Source organism: Choloepus didactylus, chromosome 13, assembly GCF_015220235.1.
Source record: "Choloepus didactylus isolate mChoDid1 chromosome 13, mChoDid1.pri, whole genome shotgun sequence".
Lineage (NCBI taxonomy): Eukaryota > Metazoa > Chordata > Mammalia > Pilosa > Megalonychidae > Choloepus > Choloepus didactylus.
Genome location: NC_051319.1, coordinates 84,227,804 through 84,253,845, shown reverse-complemented (window position 1 = coordinate 84,253,845; position 26,042 = coordinate 84,227,804). Strand labels below are relative to the sequence as shown.

General features: G+C 44.4%; 1 protein-coding gene across 3 annotated transcripts in view; it reads right to left on the bottom strand.

The window, feature by feature from the left end:
- The window catches only part of CYSTM1 (cysteine rich transmembrane module containing 1), a 103,061-nt gene that overhangs the window by 11,989 nt on the left and 65,030 nt on the right, over positions 1–26,042 (bottom strand). For 2 of the 3 annotated variants that reach the window (XM_037802169.1, XM_037802170.1), the window contains exon 3: positions 6,439–6,640. The exons of the other annotated variant lie outside the window; for it this stretch is intronic. In XM_037802169.1, coding sequence (XP_037658097.1) covers positions 6,531–6,640 — 110 coding nt within the window. In that variant the 3' untranslated portion in view covers positions 6,439–6,530. Of the gene's footprint in view, positions 1–6,438; positions 6,641–26,042 lie in introns of those variants that run through there. 3 annotated transcript variants of the gene reach the window in all.

The window sequence follows — 26,042 nt, the reverse complement described above, 5'->3', positions numbered from 1 at the left end:
TTGTCTCTAGCTGCTTTTGCCTGGAAGGCAAATTCTGGGAGGGTGACCCCAGAGAGGCCTTTGCCAAATCAGTATTTACCAGCCAAAACAGGGTCAGGGACCCACAAAGGGGGCGCAGACTGGCTCCAAGGTGCCCTGGGGAGAGGATCAGGAAAGATGCCAAAAACCTCTTTGATGGCTCCTCAAGGCTGTGCTTTCCTAACTGTTCCCTACAGCCCTGAGGAAGCCTTTGCCCTTGCTGGGGTGGTGTTGAAACAATGGTTCCCATTGCCTTTGTCCAGGGAGGGCTGAAACAGTAACTCTAGAGCTGTGACTCAGTGATCTGAATTCACTAATCAAAACAATGATTAGTGATCAGCAGTGCCCACCCCTGTTCTTAGGGAAGAGGGTCCCTTTCTGTCATCAGCAAGCTAGCCAGGGACTGGACCCCAAAGTGGCTGCTCCTATATTGGGAAATGGGCACCAGAAGTCACCATGTGGAGAGACCAACTCACTGTTCTTTATCAGCCTCTTCCTCCCACTCTTCCCTGGATGCCGTACAGTGTTCTGGCCTCCAGAGCCCCAGAACAGTTGTTTCAGACAGTTCCTGCCTATTTAGTAGCTGTTTGGGTAGAAGGACTGAGTCCTGGTGTTGCCTACTCCGCCATCTTCCCTGGAAGTCTAGGATGTTAAATTTTAACTCCACAGTAACCACAAAGAAAATATATGGAAAATATATTTAGAAAGAAATGAGAAGGGACTCAAAATGGTACAATACAAAAGGAGAAATTGATATGGATATAGGCATTAATGGAAAAATTGAAGGTCAAAAAAGGTATAAGATTTGTAACAACAAAATAGCAAAATTGTAAAAGAAAGTACTGCCATTATTAGCAGTTACTTTAAATATAAATAAACTCTCCAGTCAAAAGGCAGAGCTTGGGAGAATGGATAAAAAAGCATGACCCATCTATATGCTGTTTACAAGAGACTCACCTTTAAATTAAGTAGGTTGAAAATGAAAGGATGGAAAAAAATACACCATGCAAGTATTAATCAAAAGATAGTTGGAGTAGCTATACCAATACCAGATAAAACAGACTTTAACAAGAGACAAAGATGGTCATTATAAAACTGATAAAGGAGTCAATTCAACAAGAAGACATAACTATAAATATATAAACAACTAACAGCAGAGCCTTAAAATTTATCAGGCAGATACACAGATGAGGGGAGAAATCGATGGTACTAAATTAATATTAAGAGATTTCAATACGCCACTTTCAATATGGATAGAACATCTAGATAGATCAATAAGGAAATAGAAGACTTGAACAATACATATATAGAACATTTCACTTAACAACAGGAGAATACACATTCTTCTCTAGTGCACATAGATCATTCCTCCAGGACAGACCATATGTTAGGTCACAAAACAAGCCTCAAGAAATTTGAAAATATTGAAATCATACAATGTATCTTCTCTGGCCACAGTGGAATGAAGTCAGGAATCAACAACAGAGGGAGAAATGGAAAATTCACAAGTATGTGGAAATTAAACAGCGTACTCTTAAATAACCAATGGTTCAAAGAAGAAATCACAAGGGAAATCAGGAAATATCTTGAGGTGAATGGAAACAAAAATACAACATACCAAAACTTATGAGATGCAGCAAAGACAGTGATGAGAGGGAAATTTATAGCTCAAAATGCTTACATTAAAAAAGAAAAAAAAGATATCAAATCAGAATCCTGTCCTCAAAACTGGAGAATCTAGAAAAAGAATAAAATGAAAAAGAAGTAAAACTTCCACTATTTGCAGATGATATGATCCTATAATTAGAAAGTCCTGAAAACTCTACAACAAAGCTGCTAGACCTAATAAATGAGTTTAGCAAAATGGCAGGATACAAGATCAACATGCAAAAATCAGCACTGAATACACAGCTATAAGATGGTACTGTGAACAACTGATTGTACACTTTGGATGATTGTATGGTATGTGAATATATCTCAATAAAATTGAATTTTAAAAAATCAGCAGTGTTTCTATACACTAGTAATGAGTCATCCAAGGAGAAAATTTTAAAAAAAAAATCCACTTACAACAGCAACTAAAAGAACCAAATGTCTAGGAAGTAACTTAATCAAGGATATAAAGGACCTATATTCAGAAAATTACAATTCCTAGAAACATACAAATTACCTACACTGACTCAAGAAGAAACAGAAGGTCAACAAATCAATGACTAGTAGAAATTGAAAAAAATGCCTACGATGATGAATTTTACAAAACATTCCAAGAAGAATTAACACCTATCCTGCTCAAACTCTTCCAAAATATTTAAGAGGAGGGAACACTCCTTAACTCATTCTATGAGGCTGACATCATCCTCATACCAATGCCATGTAAAGATACAAGAAAAATACAGACCAATATCTCTTATAAATATAGATGCAAAAATCCTTAACAAATTACTAGCAAACTGAATCCAACAGCACATCAAAAGAATTATTACCATAACTGAGTGAGATTTATCCCAGGAATGCATAAGAAAATCAATTAATGTAATACACCACATTAACAGAATGAAGGGGAAAAGCCACATGATCATCACAACTGGTACCGAAAAGGCATTTGATGCTTTTTGATAAAAACACTTAGAAAACTAGGAAAAGAAGGAAACTTCCTCAACATGATAAAGAGCATACATAAATCCCACAATTAACATCATACACGATGAAAGATTGAAAGCTTTCCCTCTAAGATCTGGAACAAGGCAAGGATGCTCACTGTCACCACAGTTGTTCAACATTGTACTGGAAGTTCTTGCCAGAGAAATTAGGCAAGAACAAATAATAAAAGGCATCCAAGTTGAAAAGGAAGAAGTAGAACTTTTCAGTATTTGCAGATGACATGATCCTAAATATAGAAAGTCCCAAAAGATCAACAACAAAGCTACTAGAGCTAATAAACGAATTCAGCAATGTGGCAAGTTACAAGATCAACATGGAAAAATCAGTACTGTTTCTATATACTATATACTATATGCTCATTACTAATGAGCAAGCTGAGGAAGAAATTAAAAAAAAAGATTTCCATTTACAATAGCAACAAAAGAATCAAATATCTAGGAATAAATCTAACCAAAAATGTAAAGGACCTATACACAGAAAACTACAAAACATTACTAAAAGAAATCAAACAAGACCTAAATAAATGGAAGAACATTCCATGCTCATGGATTGGAAGCCTAAATATCATTATGATGTCAAGTCTACCCAAATTGATTTACAGATTCAACACAATCCCAATCAAAATTCCAAAAGCCTTCTTTACACAAATGGAAAAGCCAATTGCTGAAATTATATGGTAGGAAGTGGCCCCAAATAACCAAAGCCATCTTTCAAAAAGAAAAACGAAGTTGGAGGACCCAAACTTCCTTTCAAAATATGATTTCTCATTGACAATGCACCTGGTCACCCAAGAGCTCTGATGGAGATGGACAACAAGATGAATGTTGTTTTCATGGCTGCCAACACAACATTCATTCTGCAGCCCATGGATCAAGGAGTAATTTCGGCAAATTTCAAGTCTTATTATTTAAGAAACACATTTCATAAGGCTATAGCTGCCATAGGTGGTGATTCCTTTGATGGATCTGGGAAAAGTCAATTGAAAATCTTCTGGAAAGGATTCACCATTCCAGATGCCATTAAGAACATTCTTGATCCATGGGAGGAGGTCAAAATATCCACATTAACAGGAGTTTGGAAGAAATGGATTCCAACCCCCATGGATGACTTTGAGGGGTCAAAACTTCAGTGGAGGAAGTAACCGCAGATGTGGTGGGAAGAGCAAAAGAACTAAAATTAGAAGTGGAGCCTGACAATGTGACTGAATTGCTGCAATCTCATGATAAAACTTGAACGGATTAGGACTAGCTTCTTGTGGGTGAGCAAAGAAAGTGGTTTCTTGAGATGGAATCTACTCCTAGTGACTATGCTGTGACCACTGTTAAAATTACAACAAAGGATTAAGAATACTAGATAAACTAGGTTGATAAAGCAGTGGCAGGGTTTAAGAGGATTGACTCCAATTTTGAAAGAAGTTTTACTGTGGGCAAAATGCTATCAAACAGCATCACACATTACAGAGAAATCTTACATGAAAGGAAGAGTCAACTGATGCGGCAAACTTCATTGTTGTCTTATTTTAAGAAATTGTGGCAGCCACCCCAACCTTCAGTAGCTACCACCCTGATCAGAGGAAAGACCCTGAACCTGCAAAAAGATTACAACTCACTGATGGTTCAGATGATAGCAATGAAGTATTTTAAAATAACATATGTACACTGTTTTTAAAGACATAATGCTATTGCACACTTAATAGACTACAGTATAATATAAACATAACTTACATACACTAGGAAACCAAAATATTCATGTGACTCGCTTTATTGCAGTGGTCTGGAACCAAAACTGCAGTATATCCAAGGTATACCTCTAGACCATTGGAAAGGAATTGAGAGTAAGAAATCAACCCTCCTGTTTATGGCCAACTGATTTTTGACAAGGGTTCCAAGTCCACTCAATAGAAAGAATTGTTTCTTGAACAAATGGTGCTGTGAGAACTGGCTACACATATGCAAAAGAATGAAGGAGATCGCCTACCTCACACCATATATAAAAATCAACACAAAATGGATCATAGACCTAAATATAAGATCCAGAACTATAAAACTCCTGGAAGAAAATGTAGGGAAATATCTTCAGGACCTTGCAATAGGTAATGGTTTCTTAGACTTTACACCCAGAGCACAAGCAGCAAAAGAAAAAACAGATAAATGGGACTTCATCAAAATTAAAAACTTGTGCATCAAAAGGCTTTATCATGAAAGTAAAAAGACAACCTATCCAATGGGAAAAAATATTTAGAAATCACATATCTGATAAGAATCTAATATTCAGCATATATAAAGAAATCCTACAACTCAACAACAAAAAGATAAACAACCCAATTAAAAAATGGACAAAAGACTTGAATAGACATTTCTCCAAAGAAGCTACAGAAATGGCCAAAAAGCACACGAAAAGATGCTCCACGTTATTAGCCGTTAGGGAAATGCAAATCAAAACCGCAATGAGATACCATTTCAAACCTACTAAAATGGCTACTATTAAAACAAAAACAGAAACCTACAAGTGCTGTAGAGGATGTGGAGAAATAGGGACACTCATTCACTGCTGGTGGGAATGTAAAATTGTATCGCCACTGTGGAAGACAGTTTTGCGGTTCCTCAGAAAGCTAAGTATAGAATTACCATCTGACACAGCAATCCCACTTCTAGAAATATACCCAAAGAACTGAAAGCAGGGACTCAAACAGATATTTGCACACTGATGTTCATAGTGGCATTGTTCACAATTGCCAAAAGATGGAAGCAACCCAAGTGTCCAGCAACCAATGAGTGGATAAATAAAATGTGGTATACACATACAATGGGATATTATTCAGCCATAAAAAGGAATGGAGTTCTGATTCATGTGACGACACGGATGAACCCTGAGGACATCATGTTGAATGAAATATGCCAGACACAAAAGGACCAATATTGTATGATCTCACTGATATGAAATAACTAGAAGAAGCAAAGTCAAAGAGTCAGAAACCAGAACATAGGTTACCAGGGGCCCGGGTCTGGATATGGAATGGGGAGTTAATGCTTAAATTTGGGTTCTGATTTGGGTTGATGGAGAAGTTTTAGTAATGGATGGTGGTGATGCCATAGCACAACATTGTGAACATAACTAATAGCACTGAATTATATATTTGAATGTGGTAAAAAAGGGGAAACTTTAGGTCATATATATGTTATTAGAAAAATTTTAAAAACAAAAACAAAACAGGACTATACTACACAAACAGTGATGATGGACTATAGTTAATAGCAGAGGTATAAAAATGTTTTCATGAATTGTAACAATTGTATCACTTAATGCAAAGTGGTAATCATAGGGTGGTATATGGGAACTCTGTATTTTATACATGATTTTATGGTAAACCTACAACTTCTCTAATAAAAAACAGACAAAATAAAACACAAACAAAAACCTCAAAACATAAAAACCAAAAAAAAAAAAAAAAGGTTAAGTGACAGTCAGGGAGAAGATATTTGCAAGCCTACAAAACTGGCAAATATTAGTGTGTAATATATGTAAAGAATTCCCATAAAGCAATAAGAAAAAGACAAACTAATAGAAAAAATGAGTAAGATCATGTGGTAAACAATTCACAAAAGAACCCATGTCACAAAAAAATTTTGTATTTTTTGTTCAAGGTCACTAATAAGACAAATTTAAAGGAGTTAACATTTCACCCATATCACAGGTGCTAGAACTTAGATGTCTGCAGATTAGATTTTTTTTTCAAAGAAAGAAAAAAAATAATTGAAATTGTACAGCAGTAGTTGTTTATTCCAGTAACAGGAGGTAGCGGCCTGTCTGGAGCACTTGGAGGCCACGCAGAAAACTTGGGTCTTGGCTGCTCAATCCAAGCTGTCCAGGAGGCAGCAGCAGCAGAGAGCAGTCCAGCAGGCGGCCAGGACTGCCTGACACCCAGAGTCGGTCGTCTTCCTTTCCCGCTCCATCACGTACACTGGGGGGTGAGGTGGGGTGGGGAGGTGGGGGTAGGGTGATGGGAGCAGGGGAGAGAGAGACCCAGTCAGAGGGGCCATGAGCAGCAGCACCCTGGCAGCACTTACCACAATCTGTGGAGACATTACTTGTTCACAGTCTTCCTGTCTTTAGACTGCTAGCTCCATGAGGGCAGGAGCCATGCCTATCTTGTTCACTGCTGGGTACCCCCTTCAGTGTCTCCCACACAGGTACTCCCTAAATTTAGTTACCTGAATGAGTGAATGGAGATTAACATCTGCTTAGCAGCTCCCAGCCCACTGTCTCCTGCCACCTCTCCATTCCTAAACCAACACCTTATTTGAGGATGGTCCAAAGTGATGTAGTTTGCAATGGCACCTGGGCCCTGACCCCACCCCTGCAAGCTGTGGAGGCACCAGCTGAAAGCTTTACACATTATCTCATTTAACCCTCACAACAGCTCTGTATTACTGCTGTCATTTTATAACTCTCATACACTGCAGGCACCAGTATGAACTCGTAGAACCACTCTGAAAGGGAATTTGGAGAAAGGAAAAAAACAAAACTTCGATTCAGAAAATCTACAACTAGAATTTAACCCACAGAAATAACTGCTGCAATGTTTAAAGATGTATGTAAAGTATGACGGCTGTTTCATCAAAATAGACCCAAACTAGCAACAGAGTCAATGTCATTGACCAAGTAGCTAAATTAAGACACATCTATACAACTAAAAAACTAAAAAGAAAAGAACCAGGTGGTTCTTCCATGTTGCTAATGAACTGGATAAAAGCAAATGATATAGCAGTGCTTCTTTTATTTTACTTGTATAATTAAAAAAAGGATACATACACACAAACACAAGTTTCTGAAAGAATACAAGAAACTTAAAGGTCAGGGTTTGGGGAGGAGTACAGGTCTTTACTTTATATTTTATATTCTTCTTAAATCCAGGCTTGTCTGATTCCAACATCACACTCAAAGCTGCTGTTCCACAGTCCTTTGTCAAGGTCCTGTTGGAGGAGGGAGGGCCTGTCCAGTTCTGGCACACCCTGGACCTCTTCTAACCTCTGACAAAAGTGCTAGCTCCAGAGCTTTGGGGGCAGCTGGCATCAACTGCCCTGGGCTCCTAGCTCCGGTGGTGTTGGCCTCAGTCTGGGACTGCCTTCCCCAAGTCCCTATTATCAAGACACCCCACTCGGCCCAACCCTACCCTGACCTGTGCTCTCTGTCATTCTTGCTCCTCTCAGACTGACCTGGCCCCTCCTGATCTCTAGACCCACCTATTAGAAAAGCCTTAAGCAAATTCTGACTCCCCTCGGGACTTGCTGCCTCAGTCGTCGACCCTGGGCAAATCTGAGAAGCAGGAGATGCTACCAAATCACCACTCCTCCCTCCAAGGACCTAAGAGACTAGAGCCTTCTCTATTCTTGGGCAGTTCTTAAGGCTGAGCCGCTATGTGGAAAACATACATACTGTCCCCCACCCTGCAAGTCTCACACAGGCAAGAGTAAGTCTGCTTCTCTAAGTAGCACAGCCCGGAGCCTATCTGCCTCATATAGCACAGCTCCTTTTCAGATCTCCCAGTGCTCTACCAGGAGGCAGAGCCAGTGCCTCCTCTTCATATGAATCAGGGAAACCAATTCTAGGCACCTGCAGGGTGTGAAGGCAAGCACTTGGCTGACTACTAATCCAAAGAGAAGTGTTAATTCCATGTGGTTCAATCCTCTGTGCTCCAAGCACCAAGGCCCATATGACAGTTGCAAAGCTCATGGGGTCTCTGTGGAAAGCTGGGTGAGGATAGCTTTGCCAAGGGGAGGTTGAAGCCACTCAGGGCCATATTCACAGAGACTTGTCCTGAACCCCCAACTATGCTGATGGCTGCAGTGGGCCAGGGGCACATCAACACATCCTCCCAGGGGCATGGGTTGCCTGGCACAGACCAGCCTCATGTACATGAGGGAGGTCAAGGTTGTCTGAGAAACATACCTTATATCCCAGCCCCCAGCACCCAAAAAGACGACCCACGGGCACTAGTTGTGCTCTCAGAATACCTCTGTTCCCATTGCCCCAGTCTTCTCTGTACCAAATCTGGGCCCCAGTGGTTCCAAGCATCTCTTTCCAGGAACCTGAGGTACAGCAGGAAGTGGTGGGTGGGTGTGTGGAAGGCAGAGGTTGTCCTCAGACTCTGGTGATGGAACGTTCAGAGAGAAGTAGGGAAGGAACCCTCCCACCTGCCACTGTGTGTACGGGGATGGCCTCAATCCAGATCACAATTCCCAAGGACACCCGGTCCCAATTTAATAGGCGGCACCACAATTAAGATTTCAGAACAGGGATTTTTAGAGATATCAAACTGGAATTAATATAGGCTCATCAACTCACTGACCAGGTGACAACCTCTCTTAGCCTCAGTTTCCTCTTCTGTAAATTAGGAGGGGTAATGTTAGTAATCTGTACCCCAAAAGGTTTCTAGGAAAATTAAAGCTCATGCCTGTACAATGCTTAGTTTAGTGCATGGCATACTGTCAAGTACTCAGTAAGCATTCACTGCCATTATTACTATTATTCAAGACCCCTTCCCAGTCCGAGTAAAGAGGAGGCCTTTTGTAGACAGAACCAGGCAGAAGGCGGGGCTAACCCGGGCTCTGGGAGAAGCCTGGAAGTAAACAAAAGGTGGGGAGGCAGAGTCATAGGTTGTTCTCCCAAGGGGCCGGCATGATCCACCAGCCTTCACTGTATGCTGGAGGGAACAGAGGTCCAGAGCAAAGGAGGGAGGTGCCCAAAGCCACTGTGAGGGAAGGAGGGAGAATGAACAGTGCCAGTTCGCTATCTCCAATAGATCCAAGCACCATGGCAGGAGAATATAAGAACAGCTGCTAGAGGCGGGGCAAGATGGCAGACTGGTGAGCTGTATGTTTTAGTTACTCCTCCAGGAAAGTAGGTAGAAAGCCAGGAACTGCGTGGACTGGACACCACAGAGCAATCTGACTTTGGGCATACTTCATACAACACTCATGAAAACGTGGAACTGCTGAGATCAGTGAAATCTGTAAGTTTTTGCGGCCAGGGGACCCGCGCCCCTCCCTGCCAGGCTCAGTCCCGGGGGAGGAGGGGCTGTCAGCTCCGGGAAGGAGAAGGGAGAACTGCAGTGGCAGCCCTTATCGGAAACTCATTCTGCTGATCCAAACTCCAACCATAGATAGACGGAGACCAGACACCAGAGAATCTGAGAGCAGCCAGCCCAGCAGAGAGGAGACAGGCATAGAAAAAAAACAACACGAAAAACTCCAAAATAAAAGCGGAGGATTTTTGGAGTTCTGGTGAACATAGAAGGGGGAAGGGCAGAGCTCAGGCCGGAGCCCAGGCCCTGAGGCGCATATGCAAATCCTGAAGAAAAGCTGATCTCTCTGCCCTGTGGAACTTTCCTTAATGGCCCTGGTTGCTTTGTCTCTTAGCATTTCAATAACCCATTAGATCTCTGAGGAGGGACCTTTTTTTTTTTAGTCCTTTTTTCTTTTTCTAAAACAATTACTCTAAGAAGCCCAATACAGAAAGCTTCAAAGACCTGCAATTTGGGCAGGTCAAGTCAAGAGCAGAACTAGGAGAGCTCTGAGACAAAACGCAATAATCCAGTGGCTGAGAAAATTCACTAAACACCACAACTTCCCAAAAAAAGGGGGGTGTCCGCTCACAGCCATCATCCTGGTGGACAGGAAACACTCCTGCCCAACGCCAGCCCCATAGCCCAGAGCTGCCCCAGACAACCCAGTGTGACAGAAGTGCTTCAAATAACAGGCACACACCACAAAACTGGGCGTGGACATTAGCCTTCCCTGCAACCTCAGCTGATTGTCCCAGAGTTGGGAAGGGAGAGCAGTGTGAATTAACAAAGCCCCAATCAGCCATCATTTCAGCAGACTGGGAGCCTCCCTACACAGCCCAGCAGCCCAGAACTGCTCTGGGGGGACGGCACTCACCTGTGACATAGCACAGTCATCCCTCAACAGAGGACCAGGGGGTGCACGGCCTGGAAGAGGGGCCCATTTTCAAGTCTCAGGAGCCATACGCCAATACCAAGGACTTGTGGGTCAGTGGCAGAGACAAACTGTGGCAGGACTGAACTGAAGGATTAGACTATTGCAGCAGCCTTAAAACTCTAGGATCACCAGGGAGATTTGATTGTTAGAGCCACCCCCCATCCCTGACTGCCCAGAAACATGCCCCATATACAGGGCAGGCAACACCAACTACACACGCAAGCTTGGTACCCCAACTGGGCCCCACAAGACTCACTCCCCCACTCACCAAAAAGGCTAAGCAGGGGAGAACTGGCTTGTGGAGAACAGGTGGCTCGTGGACGCCACCTGCTGGTTAGTTAGAGAAAGTGTACTCCACGAAGCTGCAGATCTGATAAATTAGAGATAAGGACTTCAATTGGTCTACAAATCCTAAAAGAACCCTATCAAGTTCAGCAAATGCCACGAGGCCAAAAACAACAGAAAATTATAAAGCATATGAAAAAACCAGACGATATGGATAACCCAAGCCCAAGCTCCCAAATCAAAAGACCAGAAGAGACACAGCACCTAGAGCAGCTACTCAAAGAACTAAAGATGAACAATGAGACCATAGTACGGGAGATAAAGGAAATCAAGAAGACCCTAGAAGAGCATAAAGAAGACATTGCAAGACTAAATAAAAAAAATGGATGATCTTATGGAAATTAAAGAAACTGTTGACCAAATTAAAAAGATTCTGGACACTCACAGTACAAGACTAGAGGAAGCTGAACAACGAATCAGTGACCTCGAAGATGACAGAATGGAAAATGAAAGCATAAAAGAAAGAATGGGGAAAAAAATTGAAAAACTCGAAATGGACCTCAGGGATATGATAGATAATATGAAACGTCCAAATATAAGACTCATTGGTGTCCCAGAAGGGGAAGAAAAGGGTAAAGGTCTAGGAAGAGTATTCAAAGAAATTGTTGGGGAAAACTTCCCGAATCTTCTAAACAACATAAATACACAAATCATAAATGCTCAGCGAACCCCAAATAGAATAAATCCAAATAAACCCACTCCGAGACATATACTGATCACACTGTCAAACACAGAAGAGAAGGAGCAAGTTCTGAAAGCAGCAAGAGAAAAGCAATTCACCACATACAAAGGAAACAGCATAAGACTAAGTAGTGACTACTCAGCAGCCACCATGGAGGCAAGAAGGCAGTGGCACCATATATTTAAAATTCTGAGTGAGAAAAATTTCCAGCCAAGAATACTTTATCCAGCAAAGCTCTCCTTCAAATTTGAGGGAGAGCTTAAATTTTTCACAGACAAACAAATGCTGAGAGAATTTGCTAACAAGAGACCTGCCCTACTGGAGATACTCAAGGGAGCCCTACAGACAGAGAAACAAAGAAAGGACAGAGAGACTTGGAGAAAGGTTCAGTACTAAAGAGATTTGGTATGGGTACAATAAAGGATATTAATAGAGAGAGGGGGGGAAAATATGACAAACATAAACCAAAGGATAAGATGGCTGATTCAAGAAATGCCTTCACGGTTATAACGTAGAATGTAAATGGATTAAACTCCCCAATTAAAAGATATAGATTCGCAGAATGGATCAAAAAAAATGAACCATCAATATGTTGCATACAAGAGACTCATCTTAGACACAGGGACACAAAGAAACTGAAAGTGAAAGGATGGAAAAAAATATCTTATGCAAGCTACAGCCAAAAGAAAGCAGGTGTAGCAATATTAATCTCAGATAAAATAGACTTCAAATGCAGGGATGTTTTGAGAGACAAAGAAGGCCACTGCATACTAATAAAAGGGGCAATTCAGCAAGAAGAAATAACAATCGTAAATGTCTATGCACCCAATCAAGGTGCCACAAAATACATGAGAGAAACACTGGCAAAACTAAAGGAAGCAATTGATGTTTCCACAATAATTGTGGGAGACTTCAACACGTCACTCTCTCCTATAGATAGATCAACCAGACAGAAGACCAATAAGGAAATTGAAAACCTAAACAATCTGATAAATGAATTAGATTTATTTATCTAATAAATAAATTATAAATAAATAATAAATAATAAAAAAATAATATATGACATATACGGGACATTACATCCCAAATCACCAGGATACACATACTTTTCTAGTGCTCATGGAACTTTCTCCAGAATAGATCATATGCTGGGACATAAAACAAGCCTCAATAAATTTAAAAAGATCGAAATTATTCAAAGCACATTCTCTGACCACAATGGAATACAATTAGAAGTCAATAACCATCAGAGACTTAGAAAATTCACAAATACCTGGAGGTTAAACAACACACTCCTAAACAATCAGTGGGTTAAAGAAGAAATAGCAAGAGAAATTGCTAAATATATAGAGACGAATGAAAATGAGAACACAACATACCAAAACCTATGGGATGCAGCAAAAGCAGTGCTGAGGGGGAAATTTATAGCACTAAATGCATATATTAAAAAGGAAGAAAGAGCCAAAATCAAAGAACTAATGGATCAACTGAAGAAGCTAGAAAATGAACAGCAAACCAATCCTAAACCAAGTAGAAGAAAAGAAATAACAAGGATTAAAGCAGAAATAAATGACATAGAGAACAAAAAAACAATAGAGAGGATAAATATCACCAAAAGTTGGTTCTTTGAGAAGATCAACAAGATTGACAAGCCCCTAGCTAGACTGACAAAATCAAAAAGAGAGAAGACCCATATAAACAAAATAATGAATGAAAAAGGTGACATAACTGCAGATCCTGAAGAAATTAAAAAAATTATAAGAGGATACTATGAACAACTGTATGGCAACAAACTGGATAATGTAGAGGAAATGGACAATTTCCTGGAAACATATGAACAACCTAGACTGACCAGAGAAGAAATAGAAGACCTCAACCAACCCATCACAAGCAAAGAGATCCAATCAGTCATCAAAAATCTTCCCACAAATAAATGCCCAGGGCCAGATGGCTTCACAGGGGAACTCCACCAAACTTTCCAGAAAGAACTGACACTAATCTTACTCAAACTCTTTCAAAACATCGAGGAAAATGGGACACTACCTAACTCATTTTATGAAGCTAACATCAATCTAATACGAAAACCAGGCAAAGATGCTACAAAAAAGGAAAACTACCGGCCAATCTCCCTAATGAATATAGATGCAAAAATCCTCAACAAAATACTTGCAAATCGAATCCAAAGACACATTAAAAAAATCATACACCATGACCAAGTGGGGTTTATTCCAGGCATGCAAGGATGGTTCAACATAAGAAAATCAATCAATGTATTACAACACATTAACAAGTCAAAAGGGAAAAATCAATTGATCATCTCAATAGATGCTGAAAAAGCATTTGACAAAATCCAACATCCGTTTTTGATAAAAACACTTCAAAAGGTAGGAATTGAAGGAAACTTCCTCAATATGATAAAGAGCATATATGAAAAACCCACAGCCAGCATAGTACTCAATGGCGAGAGACTGAAAGCCTTCCCTCTAAGATCAGGAACAAGACAAGGATGCCCGCTGTCACCACTGTTATTCAACATTGTGCTGGAAGTGCTAGCCAGGGCAATCTGGCAAGACAAAGAAATAAAAGGCATCCAAATTGGAAAAGAAGAAGTAAAACTGTCATTGTTTGCAGATGATATGATCTTATATCTGGAAAACCCTGAGAAATCGACGATACAGCTACTAGAGCTAATAAACAAATTTAGCAAAGTAGGGGGATATGAGATTAATGCACATAAGTCAGTAATGTTTCTATATGCTAGAAATGAACAAACTGAAGAGACACTCAAGAAAAAGATACCATTTTCATTAGCATCTAAAAAAATCAAGTACCTAGGTTTGGGGAGCCGCTTTCCGGGTTAAGGCCTAGTGGACACGCCGCGACCTGCTCCAGAGTAGCCCCCGCCCATCGTTAGAGCCAAGATGGCGCCCGTATCCTGCTTCCGCATATGACGCATGAGGCAGCGGTTGCTGCTAGCCTATTGTACACGCTTACGTAGTGTCAGCACATTGGTTGTAACTGTTGTATATAAGAAATTACCCGGGCTAGCCTCGGGGAGACAGCCCACAGGGAGCCGTGCCTGACGGCCGCATAGAGGTTGTTCTCCCGCGGGGTATAGGGCCTCGTGTGGAATATGTAACAGAGAAAGTTTTCTTCCTGGCTCCAGTAAAAGGCTTGCATTCACTGCTATTGTGTGCCTCAAGTGTCAGTTTGTCTGTGTCTCTCCCTCTTTCCCTCTGTTCTCCTTGCCGGCCGAGGACAGGACGCGCGGGACCGAGTGAGAAGGCGCCGGACAAGTGGTGGCCCGTACGGGGAACCTTTCGCCTCGCTCCTTTTTCATCACAGCGGACTTCCCGCGCCTGATCAGCGCGAGAAGGTGAGTGTTTCTTTTACGTGAGAGTCAGGGCCCGTGGGTTCTCAGGCAATCCCGGGGACTCGGAAGAGGTCTCCGAGTGGTTAAAGTACAGTGCCGACTGCAAGCATGGGGCAGTCTGGAAGTTCACCTTTGTTGGCTCCTTTAAAAACCCTCCTGAAGCAGAGGGGTATCTCAGTTAAGAAAAGCTCCCTACAGAGGTTTCTCGATGATGTTGAAACTTTTGCCCCTTGGTTTCCCTCCACCGGCAGCCTCAGTCTGCCCTCTTGGCTGAAGCTTGGTCACGATATAGACCGGGCGCGGCAGACGGGCGTTTGTCTGGATCCAGTTCTAGTCCCTATATGGGAGACCGTCCGCGCGGTCCTTGAACTGGAGTCGGCTACAGGCCTAAGTCCGTCCTCCGCCTTGCAAGAGGTACGGCACGCTCTCCAGGAAACCCAGTCGGTGTCATCTGCGGCCGGCTCCCATAAAGGCAAGCAGCCAGAGTTGAGTGGTGGTAGCTCGGACACCTCTGCCTCAGAATCGGATAGCGTTGACGGTGAGGGAGCGGAAGCGCCTCCATTAATTGATTGGGAGGAGCCTCCCGCCCCACCCACGCGGCCTTCCGCCCCGCCGGCGCCTGTCGCCGCGTCGCAAAAAACGCCGCGGCTTCCGGTGGGCTGGTTGAGCGGTTCCGCCAAAGGCCCTTACCGAGAGCTCCCACTAGTGCCCGAATCCGATAATCACGATGGTCCGCCTTTGCGGGACCCGGAACCCCTTGCAGGCGGGCCGGGGGAGGGGCATCCACAGCCGTATCCCCCACCTGAATACTCAGGCCCCCTAGACCCCATATCATCAGAATGTGGAGGGAGGCATTTCTGGAAATGGGTCCCCTCTTTCACCTTTAGGCCTTTCGGTATACTAGGTGGATACCAACCACTTAAGCCAGAACCATCCCCAGAAATGTACCCGGTTATTATTAACCACCAAGGCAACAACCAATATGAAGCATATGATTACAAACTTTTGAAGGAGCTAAGGCAGGCCGTCCATCAGTACGGCCCCAATGCCCCTTATACCCTGAACATGGTTGAAAACCTCTCCGCCCTAAATCATACGCCCGCAGATATCGTTCAGTTAGCCCGTGCTTGTTTGCCACCAGGCCGATTTATAGATTGGAAAGCGTGGTTTGAGGAGTTAGCTGAGGAACAAGCGGCTAAGAACGCAACGGGAAGACATGGCGCGTGGAATACAGACATGCTGTTGGGGAGGGGAGCCCATGCCCAAAATCAAACGCGGTTCCCTCAAGAGGTCTATGCCCAAATCTTCCGTTGTTTCGTGGGAGCTTGGAAAAAGCTGACAGGTGAGGGAGAGGCTCAAGCCTCGCTCAGTAATATTCATCAGGGCCCCACAGAACCTTTTGTGGACTTTGTAGCCAAAATGCAAACTGCAGCCGAGAGAATTTTCTCAGATCCAGGGGTGGCAGAGACTGTAGTTAAACAAATGATATTTGAACAGTGTAATAAAGAATGTAAAGTTATTTTAGCACAAAACAGAGGAAAACAGCTGACGGACTGGGTTCGGCTTTGCAGAGATGCTGGCAGCCCGTTAACTAATGCAGGTCTAGCTGCCATGCTAGCCAACTCCTTACAAGTGTCTGCAAAGAAATCTAAAGAACTAGAAATGAAGCCCAGAGGATGTTATCATTGTGGCCAGCTGGGACATATTAAGAGGAACTGTCCCAATAAAGGTCAACCACCTGCCACTCCACAGTTTGGTAGACCATATGCAGCAACCAGGCTATGTGGCCGTTGCCACAAGGGACCTCATCGCGCAGAAGACTGTAGGTCAGCCTTCGATGCGCAAGGTGTGCGCCTTTCTGGCCGTCCTGAACAGGACCCAAAAAACGGGCGGGGGGGTCCACCCTTTCGGTGGGCCCCCCTGCATGCCATCCGGCGACACAACGCCCGCCCAAATTCGCGCATCCCCTGGGTCAGCGGGACTGGACCTCTGTGCCACCTCCAGACTCGTACTGACCCCCTCCATGGGTGTCCAGTTGGTAGGGACCTCCTTTAAAGGGCCCTTGCCAACAAAGACTGTTGGGCTCATAATAGGGAGAGCATCCACAGCCCTGAAAGGACTAAATGTCATACCAGGTGTTGTGGATTCAGATTTCACAGGTTACGTCCAGATTATGGTACAATCTCAGCAAGGTACGCTGGTCATTGCAAAAGGTGACAAGCTGGCACAGCTCCTGCTCTTACCCAGCTTACATACACTCTTTCCGAGTAGACCCAGACAGAGAGGAGATAAGGGATTTGGGTCTTCAGGAGAAGTTTTTGAGGGCCTCCATATGTCTCTGGAGTCTCGACCCATGCTGACTATCAAGGTACAAGGCAGATCTTTCCTAGGCCTGCTAGATACCGGGGCCGATCGGTCAATTATAAGACAGCAGGACTGGCCCTCCACCTGGCCGACGTGCAAGGCGGAAGATACCATCAGAGGAATAGGCCAGGTTTCGGCACCCATGCTGAGTGCCGCTGCCCTTCATTGGGCAGACGAAGAAGGACACCAAGGTAGTTTTCAGCCATATGTATTAGCCCTGCCTGTTTCCCTGTGGGGAAGAGACATTCTTACCCAGATGGACGTTACCTTGACCAGTGGTTGCTCCCCAACCTCTAAGCGATTGTTAAAAGGAATGGGATATGTCCCCGGCAAAGGCTTAGGAGCCTCGTTACAGGGACGCGTAGAGCCCATACAAGCTACCTCCAACATTGTCAAGCAGGGCCTGGGTTTTTCCTGGGGGCCACTGAGGGAATGTTCCCACCCACACCCATAAAGCTAAAATGGAAAACCAGATCTCCGGTTTGGGTGCCTCAGTGGCCCTTATCACGGGAAAAGCTCTCCGCATTACACACTCTGGTGTCAGATCAGCTAAGAGAGGGCCACCTCATTCCCTCCACATCACCTTGGAACACCCCTATTTTTGTCATAAAGAAAAAATCAGGCAAATGGAGGTTGCTGCACGATTTAAGAGCCATCAATAATTGCATGGAGCCTTTAGGGCCCGTTCAGATGGGGTTGCCCCTCCTTTCGGCCCTGCCAGAGCGTTGGCCTGTTATCATCATAGATATCAAAGACTGTTTCTTTTCTATCCCACTTCACACAGAGGATACCCAAAAATTTGCTTTTACTGTGCCCTCTCTAAACCAAGAGGAGCCCTGTCACCGCTTTGAGTGGACGGTCCTGCCCCAGGGCATGACCAATAGCCCTACCATGTGTCAGTTGTATGTCGCTGCACAGTTGGCCGATACCCGGCAGCAATTCCCCAAAGTAAGGATCCTTCATTACATGGATGATATCTTGCTGACTCATGAAAGCCCAGATCTCCTTAACGCTGCACTATCACATTTGGTTCTTACACTTAGAGAGGTCAATCTTGAAATAGCCCCAGAGAAGATCCAGATGACCGAGATTGTCACCTTCCTGGGAGCAAAACTTACGTCTACTCAAGTCTCCCCCCAAAAGGTGTCTCTCAGGTTAGATAAACTGAACACCCTCAATGACTTACAAAAACTCATGGGAGACATAAATTGGGTTCGCCCATATCTGAAGTTACCCAATGCCGAATTAAGACCCTTGTTTGACTTGCTTAAAGGGGATCCGGACTTAGCTTCGCCCCGGTCCTTCACCCCTGAAGCGAGACAAGCACTATGCCAAGTAGAACAGGCACTCAGTAATGCCACGTTAAAAAGAATAAACCCTGATAAGCCTTTCGAAGCTTGCCTGCTGCCGACGGTGTCACAGCCCACGGCGGTGCTGTGGCAACAGGGGCCATTACTCTGGATCCACCCCGGAGTTTCTCCAAAAAAGATCTTAGAGCATTACCCTACCGCAGTTGCAGATCTGGCCCTGGAGGCCATCAAGAAGGCCATCCAACACCTTGGCCAACCACCAAAAAACCTTAGAGTACCCTACTCTCTCCCACAAATTGAGGTGCTTACCGGATGCATAGATCAATGGGCTGTTCTCCGATGCACCTTTTCGGGATGTATTAATAACCAATATCCCAAAGACCCCCTCTTACAGTTTGTCACCCAACATCCGGTAATCTTTCCCAAAGTGACTTCGTCTAGGCCACTAGCGAACGCCCTCACCGTGTACACGGATGGCTCCAGCTCCGGTACAGGGGCGTATTGTGTGGAAGGGGACACTCCCAAAACAGTGTTTTTTCAACCACAAAAACCGCAGTGGGTTGAATTGCAGGTTACTATTACAGTCCTGAGAGAGTTTCCTGGCCCCCTGAATATTGTCTCTGATTCCCTTTATGTCGTAAATTCTCTACAAATCCTAGAAACTGTGGGCATTATAAAATGCTCCTCCACTGTAAGCACATTCTTTCTCGAGCTGCAAAAGACGATTCGTACTAGGCAACATCCCTTTTACACAACTCACATTAGGGCCCATTCAGGCCTACCTGGTCCCGTGGCCCAAGGAAATCACATAGTAGATGTGGCCACTCGACAGCCACACGTCTTCCCCGTGCTGACACCATATCAGCAAGCCCGAGAGTTCCACGCCAAATTTCATATCAATGCAGGTACCCTGGCTAAGCGGTTTAGTATACCGCGAGCGGCCGCTAGAGACATAGTCCGAGCTTGTGGAAATTGTGTTACTCAACAGCATATCCCATCTGTGGGAGTTAACCCTAGAGGTCTCGTCCCAGGAGACATTTGGCAAATGGATGTCACTCATCATTCAGAGTACGGAAAAATCAAATACCTGCATGTGTCAGTAGACACATGTTCTCAAATATTATTTGCCTCTGCTGAGACAGGAGAAAAAGTCCACCAAGTCATTGCACACTGCCTTGCCGCTTGGGCAGCGTGGGGCAAGCCAAAAATGTTAAAGACAGATAACGGACCTGCTTATACCAGTAAAACTTTCCAAAAATTTTGTGATAATATGGGAGTACAATTGAAGCATGGAATCCCTTACAACCCTCAAGGACAAGGTATCATTGAAAGAGCACACAGGTCTCTGAAAGACTTGCTCAAAAAACAGAAAGAGGGGATAGGTCACGGCCTATCCCCAAAGGCTCAACTGTCTGTAGCCTTATTCACGTACAATTTCTTAAATGAAAATTCACAGGGCATGACACCTGCCCTTCAGCACACCTCCCCGAGTCCTCCACATAGAGGTCTAGTCCGATGGAAGGATGTCCTGTCAGGACAGTGGCAAGGCCCTGACCCCGTGCTCAGCTGGGCCAGAGGCTCTGTTTGTGTCTTCCCACAGGAACCAGGACGTCAACCGGTGTGGGTTCCGGAGAGATTGGTGAGAACCGTATCAACGCCCGAGAGCGCTGAGAAGCTGCAGCCTGACCAATTGGGGAACCCCCAACATGACACAAGAGACCCAACCTTCAACGCTGGTGACGACCAGCAAGATGACCAGCAAGATGATGAGAATGATCCTGACCGCCTCCCCGTCGTCCAGGGGGAGGACCGGTGATCCCAACCCCTATTCCCCTATAAATACCCTCCTGATTTGTTTTCTCTTTCTCAGCAGTGTTGCAGTGGTTCAGGGAGAAGATCAGTTCCTCTGGGGCCTCTGGCACCATCCCCCGACGCTAGCTCCCTTTTCTGCGGGGTCCCCCGCCTCTCCTCAGTTCTTCACTCCTAATTTAACTCTTAGCCTCCGTCATCTACCTTTGCCTGCCAATGTTTCCTCCATAACCTTCAACGAGACCTTTCCTCTAACCGATGACACGCTGATCCTTTCATTTGCTAATCGCTCTATAGCTAATTGTTCCTGCGCAAACAGCACAAGTACTGCCTGTGATACCCATTGCACTCAGGTGACTTTTGGAGTCTTGCTAGAATTTCTTAATACCTCGGCTGGCTATCAACAGGATTGTGAGGGGTTGCTTAACAAAAATGAGACGAAAAGATGCCTCAAGCTTTCTGGGTTTAGACCAACAGTCCTTAACTGCTCTCGAGATCCTGATGTCCCACAGCCTTCTCTCCCCCCTTGCGCGCATGATCTACACAGGAAAGCCACTCTGGAGGATTTCTCTTGGCACAGCTGTATGCCCGTGAGGCACCCGTTCCTCTTAAGTGAGGACTGGTGGCTCTGGTCCGTGCACCCTCACATACGTAATTTCACAGCAATAAGCAAGATCCGAAAATATACTGAGGCATCGGCGTGGGGTACCGTAAACCAATGTCGAGAACCGTTAATCGACCCCATAGCCTCCCGTATCCAAACCTTCGCTCAGCATTTGGCCTGCAACCCCCTGGGGGCATGTCTGGACCTGCGCTATTTCATGCTATTGAATGGTACCCTTACCAACACGTCAACCGACGCGACGGGTAACTCTACCACTGCCAATTGTTCTTTTTCGGGTGCAGAGGGAACATATGCTGATAAGAATTGTTCCTTCCCTTTGCACAGGCAGGTTTGTGTGCTCCCTCCCTTCGCCTTTCTACTCTCTACAGAGCCTACCTTCAACTGCTCCAGAGTCCCCTGTACCCTGTCTGAATGCTGGAACGGATTCCCTCCCTACGCCATCCTAACCTACCGTCCCAGCTATGTTTGGGTCCCGGTCAACACCACTGATTGGGTAGGCCCTATTACCCAGGTTGTGTCAACGGAAAACTTTCCGTTTTCTGGGCCTTTTAATCCCTCCCTTAATAGGAAACCAAGAAGTGTCAAAAGCTGGCTGTGGAACCTCGGCGGCATCGTCGCTTCAGTGTTCGTCCCAGCAGTGGGGAATGCGGTGCTTCAAGCCTGGACAACGGAGCAGATCGCCCTGACGATGGAAACAGTCAACACTTTAGCCAATGCCACCCGGGACGCGTTGCACGCCCACAATCTAATGTTAGAGTTGAATTCGCAAGCGATCCAGAAAATGCAAAGTGAAATACAGGAACTTGGACAGGAGATAGATGGGCTCTGGAAAACAGTCGAGCAACTGTGTGACACCCGATGGATCCTTTTCAGACTTTGCGTCACTCCGGTCAGGGCCAATGTAACTGCTGACACCCACAAAGTCTCTGACTGGCTTAAAAATACTTATCTGCCAACTTTTACCAATCTTACCCAGCAGGTGGACGTCAGCCTGGACAAGATTGGGACCGTTAAGTTGACCCCCGTTAAGTTCAACCTTGTCAGTTTGGTAACTGACCTGTGGAACCGAGTTACCTCCTGGTTTTCATGGCCCAATCTGACCACTTGGGTTCTCCTCGCTATAGGGTTGTTGGTGGGTTTAGTAATCGTCAAATGCCTGTTAGAACGCTTGTTTCAAGCACAGCAGCAACTGCGCGTTACCACTATGATGGCTATGTCTTCAACCTGTAGTACTTCTGACAGTAGCTTCTATACTGATCGATCCCCGTCCCGGCCACTCGGGGTGGGGCGCTCTGGGGCCAGGTTCGCGGCAAAGTCCATGGCCGTATCCCGGATATAACATATAACTCCAGCAGTCTTAATTTTTGTCTCAGGCGAGTCTCTTAGGCGGAGTCCCAGTTGTGGCCAGACTGGACTCTGGCCATTGCACAGAGACGCCTAGTGACGCCTTTGACGCTGGTTGCCACTCTCCTGCCCCAACCGTCTTTCCCCAGTTACGAGGCGAAGTACTGTAGGGAGAGTCACGTTGTTTCCAGCTCACGGGCTCTCCGGTCTCTATATGAGGTAAGCATTCTGGTCGGTGCCAGAGGTTCCGCCGTAAAATGGCAGGGGCCTAGTCCAGACTCCCCAAAGCACCAAAACATGTAGTGGGTCACTCAGGCCCACGGGAGTACACTCATCAATGGAGACACTGGGTTGAAATATATAAAAAAGGGGGAGATGTGGGGAGCCGCTTTCCGGGTTAAGGCCTAGTGGACACGCCGCGACCTGCTCCAGAGTAGCCCCCGCCCATCGTTTGAGCCAAGATGGCGCCCGTATCCTGCTTCCGCATATGACGCATGAGGCAGCGGTTGCTGCTAGCCTATTGTACACGCTTACGTAGTGTCAGCACATTGGTTGTAACTGTTGTATATAAGAAATTACCCGGGCTAGCCTCGGGGAGACAGCCCACAGGGAGCCGTGCCTGACGGCCGCATAGAGGTTGTTCTCCCGCGGGGTATAGGGCCTCGTGTGGAATATGTAACAGAGAAAGTTTTCTTCCTGGCTCCAGTAAAAGGCTTGCATTCACTGCTATTGTGTGCCTCAAGTGTCAGTTTGTCTGTGTCTCTCCCTCTTTCCCTCTGTTCTCCTTGCCGGCCGAGGACAGGACGCGCGGGACCGAGTGAGAAGGCGCCGGACACCTAGGAATAAACTTAACCAAAGATGTAAAAGACCTATACAAAGAAAACTACATAACTCTACTAAAAGAAACAGAAGGGGACCTTAAAAGATGGAAAAATATTCCATGTTCATGGATAGGAAGGCTAAATGTCATTAAGATGTCAATTCTACCCAAACTCATCTACAGATTCAATGCAATCCCAATCAAAATTCCAACAACCTACTTTGCAGACTTGGAAAAGCTAGTTATCAAATTTATTTGGAAAGGGAAGATGCCTCGAATTGCTAAAGACACTCTAAAAAAGAAAAACGAAGTGGGAGGACTTACACTCCCTGACTTTGAAGCTTATTATAAAGCCACAGTTGCCAAAACAGCATGGTACTGGCACAAAGATAGACATATAGATCAATGGAATTGAATTGAGAATTCGGAGATAGACCCTCAGATCTATGGCCGACTGATCTTTGATAAGGCCCCCAAAGTCACTGAACTGAGTCATAATGGTCTTTTCAACAAATGGGGCTGGGAGAGTTGGATATCCATATCCAAAAGAATGAAAGAGGACCCCTACCTCACCCCCTACACAAAAATTAACTCAAAATGGACCAAAGATCTCAATATAAAAGAAAGTACCATAAAACTCCTAGAAGATAATGTAGGAAAACATCTTCAAGAGCTTGTATTAGGTGGCCACTTCCTAGACTTTACACCCAAAGCACAAGCAACAAAAGAAAAAATAGATAAATGGGAACTCCTCAAGCTTAGAAGTTTCTGCACCTCAAAGGAATTTCTCAAAAAGGTAAAGAGGCAGCCAATTCAATGGGAAAAAATTTTTGGAAACCATGTATCTGACAAAAGACTGATATCTTGCATATATAAAGAAATCCTACAACTCAATGACAATAGTACAGACAGCCCAATTATAAAATGGGCAAAAGATATGAAAAGACAGTTCTCTGAAGAGGAAATACAAATGGCCAAGAAACACATGAAAAAATGTTCAGCTTCACTAGCTATTAGAGAGATGCAAATTAAGACCACAATGAGATACCATCTAACACAGGTTAGAATGGCTGCCATTAAACAAACAGGAAACTACAAATGCTGGAGGGGATGTGGAGAAATTGGAACTCTTATTCATTGTTGGTGGGACTGTATAATGGTTCAGCCACTCTGGAAGTCAGTCTGGCAGTTCCTTAGAAAACTAGATATAGAGTTACCATTCGATCCAGCGATTGCACTTCTCGGTATATACCCGGAAGATCGGAAAGCAGTGACACGAACAGATATCTGCACGCCAATGTTCATAGCAGCATTATTCACAATTGCCAAGAGATGGAAACAACCCAGATGTCCTTCAACAGATGAGTGGATAAATAAAATGTGGTATATACACACGATGGAATACTACGCGGCAGTAAGAAGGAACGATCTCGTGAAACATATGACAACATGGATGAACCTTGAAGACATAATGCTGAGCGAAATAAGCCAGGCACAAAAAGAGAAATATTATATGCTACCACTAATGTGAACTTTGAAAAATGTAAAACAAATGGTTTATAATGTAGAATGTAGGGGAACTAGCAATAGAGAGCAATTAAGGAAGGGGGAACAATAATCCAAGAAGAACAGATAAGCTATTTAATGTTCTGGGGATGCCCAGGAATGACTATGGTCTGTTAATTTCTGATGGATATAGTAGGAGCAAGTTCACAGAAATGTTGCTATATTAGGTAACTTTCTTGGGGTAAAGTAGGAACATGTTGGAAGTTAAGCAGTTATCTTAGGTTAGTTGTCTTTTTCTTACTCCCTTGTTATGGTCTCTTTGAAATGTTCTTTTATTGTATGTTTGTTTTCTTTTTAACTTTTTTTTTCATACAGTTGATTTAAAAAAGAAGGGAAAGTTAAAAAAAAAAAAGAAAAACAAGGGAAAAAAAAAAAAGATGTAGTGCCCCCTTGAGGAGCCTGTGGAGAATGCAGGGGTATTCGCCTACCCCACCTCCATGGTTGCTAACATGACCACAGACATAGGGGACTGGTGGTTTGATGGGTTGAGCCCTCTACCACAGGTTTTACCCTTGGGAAGACGGTTGCTGCAAAGGAGAGGCTAGGCCTCCCTACGGTTGTGCCTAAGAGCCTCCTCCCGAATGCCTCTTTGTTGCTCAGATGTGGCCCTGTCTCTCTAGCTAAGCCAACTTGAAAGGTGAAATCACTGCCCTCCCCCCTACGTGGGATCAGACACCCAGGGGAGTGAATCTCCCTGGCAACATGGAATACGACTCCCGGGGAGGAATGTAGACCTGGCATTGTGGGACGGAGAACATCTTCTTGACCAAAAGGGGGATGTGAAAGGAAATGAAATAAGCTTCAGTGGCAGAGAGATTCCAAAAGGAGCCGAGAGGTCACTCTGGTGGGCACTCTTATGCACACTTTAGACAACCCTTTTTAGGTTCTAAAGAATTGGGGTAGCTGGTGGTGGATACCTGAAACTATCAAACTACAACCCAGAACCCATGAATCTCGAAGACAGTTGTATAAAAATGTAGCTTATGGGGTGACAATGGGATTGGGAAAGCCATAAGGACCACACTCCACTTTGTCTAGTTTATGGACGGATGAGTAGAAAAATAAGGGAAGGAAACAAACAGACAAAGGTACCCAGTATTCTTTTTTACTCCAATTGCTCTTTTT